The sequence below is a fragment of the Gastrolobium bilobum genome, unplaced genomic scaffold (assembly GCF_033153095.1).
Source record: "Gastrolobium bilobum isolate Gb01-03AN ecotype WA unplaced genomic scaffold, APGP_CSIRO_Gbil_v1 utg1425, whole genome shotgun sequence".
NCBI classification, from domain to species: domain Eukaryota; kingdom Viridiplantae; phylum Streptophyta; class Magnoliopsida; order Fabales; family Fabaceae; genus Gastrolobium; species Gastrolobium bilobum.
Window position 1 is genome coordinate 2343 of NW_026898713.1, and position 9277 is coordinate 11619.

The window sequence follows — 9277 nt, forward strand, 5'->3', positions numbered from 1 at the left end:
CCCCAGAATTTCTCTTCCACCTCCCTATCTTTTCGATACTGAAAGTAGAGTATCCATTGAGCATTTGTTGAAGCAATATAGCAAGATAAAACTATTATCTCTTTGAATTAAAGAGCATATAATTTATCCTAATTCTTTTTAAAGAAAAGCGTACTGTGTTAAGTAAGTTGAAAAAAAAAACTAATCATCAAATTATTTCACCCTCCCACGTTTTATCTTTCCCAAATTATTCCCTCCATCAAAATCTTTCCCTCCATCAAGTCATGCCATAATTTTTCTTTGCGCGCCAACTTTGTTGCGCACGTCATCCTCACTTTTGGCCCTCATTCGGTATTTTATGTTTGGGTGTTCATTCTGAATCACTTTCTCGTTCTTTTGGAATTAGAGGTAGCTATTGTAAATGATTCTTTTTTTAATAATTAATTCCCTATCGATTTGTTAGTATGAGATTTTTTAATTTTTACTGTGAAACACTAGCAGGAAGGAAACCGGTGCATGATTTTCCCTATGGAACACGAGCAGGAAGGATGTTGATGTTGGGAAGGTAAATGTACATTGCCATAGACTGCAAACTTGTACGAGGACCCCTATGTTCTCCTTCTCCATGTTCGTCTTCTCTGTTAGCTTTTTGCTTGTTGTCTCCTTGTTATAGCTGCACTACCATAGTACCATTCTCATCATCATAGATTCATAGCTTTTGCTTGCTATATGATTAATGGGCAGAGGATTTTGTGGGTTTAATGGGTTCATGAATTTTGACTTTGCCAGTGGCAGATTCTTCCTCATCCCAAAACACCCACTTTGAGATTGTTAAATTTTCTTAAAAAAAAACATGTGTAATACGTAAATTGTTTGTTTTGATTTAAATTAGATTTTTTTTAAATTAATATGTTTTACACTTTTACTTTTTTTGAAAGTGAGTGAGTTTCTTAAAAAGTAATTTTATTTTTTTGTTTTTTATAATTCTGAACGTGAATAATGAAAGGATAATGAAACAGCGGTAATCACCATGACTTGTTGACCTGTTGGAAGGTATATGCATGTCTTGTTAGGAAGGTATACCCATTGACCATCTAGAGCATTTCAATTCCATTGTTTTTAATGATATTATAATATATGATTGGGATTAACTTTTTTTTTAATTTTCATTACGACAAATTAATTTATTCTTACAATATATATAAAAAGATTTAATCTTCTATGTCGATTAGTCTTGTTCTCCCATCACTCATGTTATTTAACACTTTGCACTACTGTAATTTTTGTAATTTTAGGAGGATTTTTTGAAGCGAAAGACTGATCGTGATAATGCATTAGCGGCTGGGGTAGAGGCATCCACTTGTCAATATGATAACATGTTATTATTGCAGACTGTTGGTGGTGTGAACAAGAAAGGTTGAATATATAGTTTAGGTGCAGAGGCGTGGAATTATAAGTTCACAAAGATTTCTGCTAGCTCGTTAGGAGTCTGTTGAAGCAGAAATATGAGAACTCACAGCAACAAATGACTCTTATGAAAAAGAAAATAGACTGAGAGATGGCAATTATGAAAAAGCAGCTGATGATGTTGATGACTCGTTTAGGAGGAGATGTGCGCACCTCCACTATTATGACTTCAGCTCTAGATGCACAGAGTGATGATTATGATGATGATAGTGATGCTCAGTTGCATAATGATAATTGATAGTATGCATATTTTCTTTTCTTATTTTCATTTGTGAATATTACTTGTTATCTCATATATTTATTATTTTTTATGAATTCACGTAAAAACTTATTGTATTACAATGGTTGGATTTGATTTGATCTTTATTTTCATTTAGTATAGCTACTTTATATTTTGTTCAATTGGATTTGCTCTAAGAATATTAGAATATAATTAATACGAGGTTTCGATAAAAATTAAATTTTAAATGTAATTGATTTTGAAAAAAAAATTAAATATTAGGGACGAAAAATAAAGACAAAAATATATGTCACCAATTGGGATGGAAAACATTGTCATTAATAGAGATAGAAATAATATATTACTAATAGAGAAAAAAATACCCCTCACTAACAGAGACAGAAACAATCTATCACTAACAGAGATGGAAAAATATCCATCACAAATAGAAAGGAAAAATATTCGTCACTAACCGAGATGAAAATTATCCATCACTAACAAAGACGAAAAATTGTTTGTCACTAACACAGAGGGAAAAATCCATCACTAATAGAGACGAACAACTTCCGTCCCTAATAGGAACGGATTACACATATTTCACTTGCATAAATTAGTGACAGAAAATAATATCATAGGGACGGATTTATCCATCACTATCGGAGAGAGAAATATTTCTATCTCTAATAGTGACATAATTTTTTTTGTCTCAGATAGAGACAGATTTGTTCCGTCCTAGAATTCGTCTCTATTAGGGACAGATTCATAATTTTGTCTCTACCTGTTAGTGACGAGCCATAATGTGACGGATTTTTGTCCGTCCCTAATTTCGTCACTAATCTATTTAGTGACGAAAATATTTCACTTAGTGACGGAATTATTCCGTCTCTAATTGATGTTTTTTTAGTAGTGAGATATGATCTTCTTAGATTATAATTGAATAGGCGATTATTAAATATATTATTTCAAAAAATATTTTTAGGTGAATAAAAAGATCAATTCCTTTATTATTAGTTTTAAACTAATTTGGTTAGTTCTCTACTTCTATTGTCATTTAACTTTTTATATTATTCGAACTGAGGACCATAACAATTTATTAGTTTTTCATGCCACTCATTAATCAGTCCGAATTATAAAATAAAAAAAAAATTACAAGAAAATATATATTTGCATATGATAATCTTACTTCCAGAAATAAAAGTTATTTACTTAAACAAATACATGAACAAATGATATTTGGACATGGAAATATCTAAATGTCTTTATTGTTTATTGGAAAAGATTATATTAGAACGAGAATTTTTATATTTACTAATACATCCACTGTTGTGCTCCTTGACTAACAGGTGGCAGAGCAAGAATACAGATGGCGCCCACCTTTTTCAATTTGACAATGATTGTTGCTAGCTGCTCTCTCTAGATATATAATATACTATTGCTGTGTTGAGTGCAAACCAATTTTTTTTGTTTTAAACATTAGGGAGTGAGTGATAAAGAGAAATGGTAATGTTGAAGGAATTGTTGGGAAGGTTAACTCAACATTGGTATGCGATGGTGTGCTTGGTAGTGGTTGTGATGTGGGTTACAATAGCTCACCATGTTAGGGTTGGGGATAATGAGAAGCCTCATAGCAATCGTGACCGTACCACACGGCGTCTTCGTGCCTTGCATGGTCCACCTCTTCATCTTCGCCTTACGCCCCACAACTCATCCCTTTTCTAGCTTCTTAGCTACCTTTTCAGCAACCTGGTGTGGTGATACTAATGCATGTATTACATTTGTGGAAGGATTCAACTTTGTAGTTTGAACTTCAATTTCATTCTTTTTTTTGAATATTAATGTCCTTGCTTATGGGACTAATTCAAAATTCAGGATAGTGATTTTGGATTACAGTATTCTTTACCCCGGCCCTTCCCAATATAAATTATAATCATGGTTCTTGTCTTCACCTTTCTCGGTTCCCTATAACCAACTATCAGCCCCACTTGGGTTACTTCGATTTCTGTCTTCATCAAGACCAGCCACGTACATAGTACTAGTTTATGTGCTTATATTTAATTTTAAAAGCTTGGAGTTTTCTTTCTTGTTGGATAAAAATTTAATATTTAACTAACCATTCTACTACCAAGCAGTTCATCAATTACTATATGGTTGTTTTAGTTTAACCGGTGATTTCCACTTTTAGTATATATATATATATATATATATATATATATATATATATATATATATATATATATATATATATATATATATATGAGGTAAGATCCTTTGACATCGGTGTCAAATTTCAAATTTGACACCGGTGTCAAATTTCAAATTTGACACCGGTATCAAATTTCAAATTTGACACATCATCTTATAGCCGTTAGATCAAAAAAGATCAATGGAGTCACATGTTTACAAATCAGAGTCGTTGATATTTTGTGATTTAACGGCTATAAGATGAGGTCTCAAATTTGAAATTTGACACCGGTGTCAAATGATCCTACCTATATATATATATATATATATATATATATATATATATATATATATATATATATATATGCGGTAAGATACTTTGACATCAGTGTCAAATTTGAAATTTGACATCTCATCTTATAGCCGTTAGATCAAAAAAGATCAATGGTATCACATGCTTACAAATCAGAGCCATTAATTTTTTTGATCTAATGACTCTCAGATGAGGTGTCAAATTTCAAATTTGACACTAGTGTCAAAGGATATATATACGTTAAAAATTTAGGTCTTTTGCAACCAAAAATAAAATAAATTAAATTAGGTCGTTCGACGAGTTGTTAGTTCAACCAACCGTCAATGTTAACTGTGATTAAGTTAAATTTATATAATAATATATAATACATATAAAATAAAATATGATATACAACCCCCAAGGGTAGCTCAGTTGGCAGCTGAGCTCCCAAGGGATTGCTTGGTGCTGGGATCAAATCCTGCCTCAAGCAGTTTCTTAAAAAATCTTTGGGGGCTAGAGGATAAGCCAAAAAATCTTCGATTAGGGGATTAGTCTCGTCCTTTCTCTGGTTGCGAAGCTTAGTGCACCCACTGTTACAATGAGGGGCTAGCCCAAACGGGCCGTACCCCGAGGGCATGGTGCCCGGATAAGGTTGAATGGGGATACCTCCTGGCAATGTACCAAAAAAAAAAAATATTATATACAACAAATAGAATTAATCTAATGATCAACCATTGATATATCTGGTCCAAGATAGGATGTGTCAAATCACACACAGTTAAAGGTTGAAGATTGTGGGTCTCAAGGCTGTTGCAAGATAGTTTGGTACAATAGTGGTAGGCTTTTTCTTGAAGTGTTTAAGTTGTAGCTTTGGCGCAATGGAAATAACTGGAGAGGGTACCTGCCAAGACACTCAGATTCTCAAGTTAGTATGAATTCGAGGTGTGTAATGTTTAACTAAGATATGTCTCTGTATTTATAGTGTGCTATGTGTCGTCCTACGTGGGCGACATCTCTTCTTAGCAGTGATTTAGGGTGGCTACCCTTCTGTCACAGTTGGTGCGCTTCAAGCTATTCTTTAATGAACAAGTTTAGATGCTAGTCCGTCTCCTTAAAGTAGTGGTAAGCTGGAACTGTCCCATCTATAGTGGCTCTTATGCATGATGGACCTTATCAAATCCCTATGATTTTCCTTAATCCTTAAGATTTACACTGCGCTTAGCACGATGGTCTGCGCAATGAGCATGGTCTGTGCCATGAGGATGGTCCGCATAATGAAAATGATACACACAATGAGAACATTGCGCTCATCGCCTCTGGATACCTTCTAAGCCTCTAACTATTGGGGCTAAATTTGATGGGCTTTACTTCTCTCATGTTGTAAGAGAGAAGTTATGTTATGTTGTGAGATAAATTAAGCGGGGTCCACCAATTTTAAAAAAGAAAAAAAAAGTGAGGCACATCTTTTTATGTTAGTATAACATGAGAAATGAATCTTATCTAACATAAGAATATAATTTCCCAAATTTTATTGGATCAAACTATCAAATCAAGTATGTCGCTTGTCATACCTAATCACAAAAAAATAGTAAATCACGTAAGAGGTAATTTTTATCAAGTTTGTACAAAATATAAGTAGGTTTGTAAAAATAAATTTAAAAAATTCTGGTTAAGCTATTTACCCGTTAAATATAAATAGGTAGATCTTCAAAAATATTAGCATTGTAATTTTAACTTGATTCATTTAGCATATAGGTTAAAAAGCTAATTCATTTAACTTGTGAGATGGGTCAGTTTATTTTTTAATTTTTTTAACAATAATGCAACTACGATATTTAACACAGCAATAATGTTATTTTTTTTTCTATGAAAAACATAAAATAAACTAATTTAAAAATTTCAACTAACAAGTTGTTTAATACTACATAAGACTAAAAGAGATGTGCCGGTGCATAATTACGGTGGGTGGAAACTAATTGACCTTTAATCCCATCAAAGACACGGAAAAATCTATTCCCAATCAACATATTAGATATTAGAGTTGTTGAGTAATCAAATTTCTATACAATATATATCATTTTTTTTTAAAGCAGTCGTCTACAAGAAAAATAAGTCAAAATTAACATCATGATTTTATATTATCTTTTTAGGGGAAGGATATTGTGACAACCAAGTTATGTTACTACCAAGTGACTACCTATCAATCTTACCGTTAGATCGATTATATGAATCCAACGGTTATATTTATTTCCATCTTTGTATGGTCATGATTTCTCAAATTTAATACTTTATATTTATTTTCAGCTTTGTATGGTTATGATTTCTCATATTTAATGCTTTCACTTTAAATATGGAGAATCATGACCATACAAAGATGAAAATAAATATAACCGTTGGATCCACATAATCGATCTAACCGTGAGATTGATTGGTAGTCACTTGGTAGTAACACAACTTGGTTGTCACAATATCCTTCCCATCCTTTTAAGCAATAGGAATAGGAATAGATACTTCCTTATTAAAAATATATATATGAGAAAAATAATAATAAAAAAGTAACATAAGTAAATTATTTTTATTATATTTAATAAAAATGTACCGAATATATACGTGGCACAGAAAATATTTTTCCTTCTAAGAGTAAAGATGCCACTTGTAACTTGTAAGTCCAACTTCTTCTAAGATCCATTTTTTTTAAATAAAAAAAACCAGGATAAGCACAAAATATTAAAAACTCAAATAATACCAATTTTGATTAAACCATTCTAATTTGCAACCCTTTTCCATTTCTCAACGCCTCTGTTTTTCTTCTTCTTCCTCTTCCTTCTGCTTCTTCTTTATTTCCACCACTCTGCGACATGGCCAGAGGAGCCTCACAATCTCAGTCCGCGGTTTCTGCACCCACGCGACCAGGGGGCATGGCTCCCCGCGGATCTGCTGCCGCCACAGCCGGCATGCGCCGCCGCCGTCTCGGCGGAGGAGGCGCCGGAAACAGCTCCGCCGGAGGCGGGGGAGGCTCCGGCGCCGGAAGTAACATGCTGAGGTTCTACACGGACGACGCCCCTGGGCTGAAGATTTCGCCGACGGTGGTGCTGGTGATGAGCCTCTGCTTCATCGGCTTCGTGACAGCCCTCCACGTGTTCGGGAAGCTCTACCGCTATAAATCTGGCGGTGGCGTTTGATTTTAGGATCCGATAACTTAGGTTTCCGATCCTTTTTGGATTTGTAGTTCTGATCCGTACCCTAAGCGCTTAATTTTCGGTTCTCCATTCAAAACGCTGCGTTTTTTATTTTTATTTTTTTGTTCCCCTTTCCCACTTGCTATTTTGTAGCTGTGAATGAAATGAATGAATCTTCTTTCTTACTGTTGTTGAAGGAAAAGTCGTTTCTTTTTGCCTTTCTGCGAAATTCGATCTGTGCCATTTATCTATTTCTTTTTATTCATTAGATCACTTTATTTTAGTACTTTAATTTCTTTTTTATATAAAAAAGAAAGTTTCTATAGGACAAGTTATGTTTGATGAGAGAGCTAGTTTGCTTCGTTGTTATCAATGTAGCTTAGTTTATAGTATACGATTGTCATAATTTGATTTGCAAGTTTATAGTATAATTAACTGTGGATTTTATAAGAGTTATCTTAGGAAAAATGATTGTGTCGATTCCATGCGAGTCTCAAAATATTGTGTGTAGTAAATTTTGTGTGATCATTCGTGGACAGGCTGGTACTGATTATTGTCTGCAATGTATTTACCTTTCCTTGCGTCATTCATGCATGGACAGGCTGGTACTCTTATCTGTGGCTGCCATTTGTCCCTTTGATCGTAAGCACATGTAATACCTTAGCTTAATTAATTAACACATATATGATGAACATTTTTCTTCTGCTATGGGTCCAGATAGGGATTGTTAATGATATTTTGTATAATTAATGTCCCCAAAATGCAGATGGTCTTGCTAATTGGAACCAAGTTGCAAGTGATCATAACCAAGATGGGTCTTAGAATTCAACAAGAAGGAGAGGTCGTAAAGGGTGTATCAGTGGTGCAGCCTGGGGATGACCTCTTCTGGTTTAACAATCCTAGACCTATTCTCTACCTCATTAATTTTGTGCTGTTTCAGGTATGTGTATACCACTTTCCCAAGGCAATAACATCAATGTACTTGTTTCTATCACAAACAAAATTCATAATTCCTCTCATACCAATACCATCTGTTTCTTTTCTGAACAGAATGCTTTCCAGCTTGCTTTCTTTTCATGAACTGCGGTGAGTCGTCAAAAATAAAATTCAATTAAGCTAGTACTCTGATCAATTAAAATGAAATCACCCGCATGAAAATACATAAAAATATGATCGAGACTTATGCAATTGTTATTATGCTAGTACTAAATTTCTATTTGTTTTTTTTTTTTTTTTTTCCTTTGGTGAGTAATGCTATCTTGTTTATACACCATTACCTTAAATGTTTGGTGAAACTCATTGTTTGAATTTATTTTTTTTCAGCTTCAATTTGGCATGCAATCCTGTTTCCTTTCGCGTACGGAGGATGTGGTGATCAGAGTCTTCATGCGGTGTGTCTCATTCCATTCCCTTTTAAGTTTTAACTGCTACCACAATTTATCCAATTTTAGTGTAAACTTTATGGGGAAAGTACTTCTTACCTGAGTGCAGAAGGCAAAAAGTGCAGCAACATTTTCTTTTATCAGGATACGCGTCCGAATCCTGTTTTTTTTTTTTTTTTTTATAGAATCCGCACGTGTATCCTAGTGTTAAAAATTTGCTGTAACTTTTCTCATCAGCAGTCACATGAGAAGCGACGGACCCAAAGTTTATTGCGTCCAATTAACATGGATGATTTATTTTTGAGTTTTATAAGAGTTATGTCGTAGGAAAAGTGATTATCTAATATTATAGAGATTCGTTTTGCGTGCAATATTTTTTTCTTTTTCTTTTTTCTTCAAAAAGTGTGGGCCCCACAAAATGTTGTGTGTGTAGGAAAGTTTGTTGTGTCATGTTAAATAACAAATGTAAACCCTTTTTTTTATTTTTTATTTTTTTTTATTTTTATACATTAACAAGCATTGTAAACAAAAAAGACAAACTATGATTGAATTTTTATTCACATGTATATGCAGAGTG

At 33.5% G+C, this 9277-nt stretch overlaps 1 protein-coding gene across 2 annotated transcripts; it reads left to right on the plus strand.

The window, feature by feature from the left end:
- Positions 1–6885: 6885 nt before the first annotated feature.
- LOC133318668 (protein transport protein Sec61 subunit beta-like) lies at positions 6886–9073 on the plus strand. Of its 2 annotated transcripts, none has more exons than XM_061520718.1 (4): positions 6886–7960; positions 8085–8258; positions 8369–8404; positions 8642–9073. In XM_061520718.1, exon 1 carries the CDS (start codon positions 6998–7000, stop codon positions 7319–7321), a length of 324 nt encoding a protein of 107 aa, XP_061376702.1. In that variant the 5' UTR covers positions 6886–6997; the 3' UTR covers positions 7322–7960; positions 8085–8258; positions 8369–8404; positions 8642–9073. The 2 variants fall into 2 exon arrangements, 1 of the variants encoding a protein (XP_061376702.1); XR_009752501.1 differs by having other exon boundaries at positions 7317–7970.
- Positions 9074–9277: the final 204 nt, after the last annotated feature.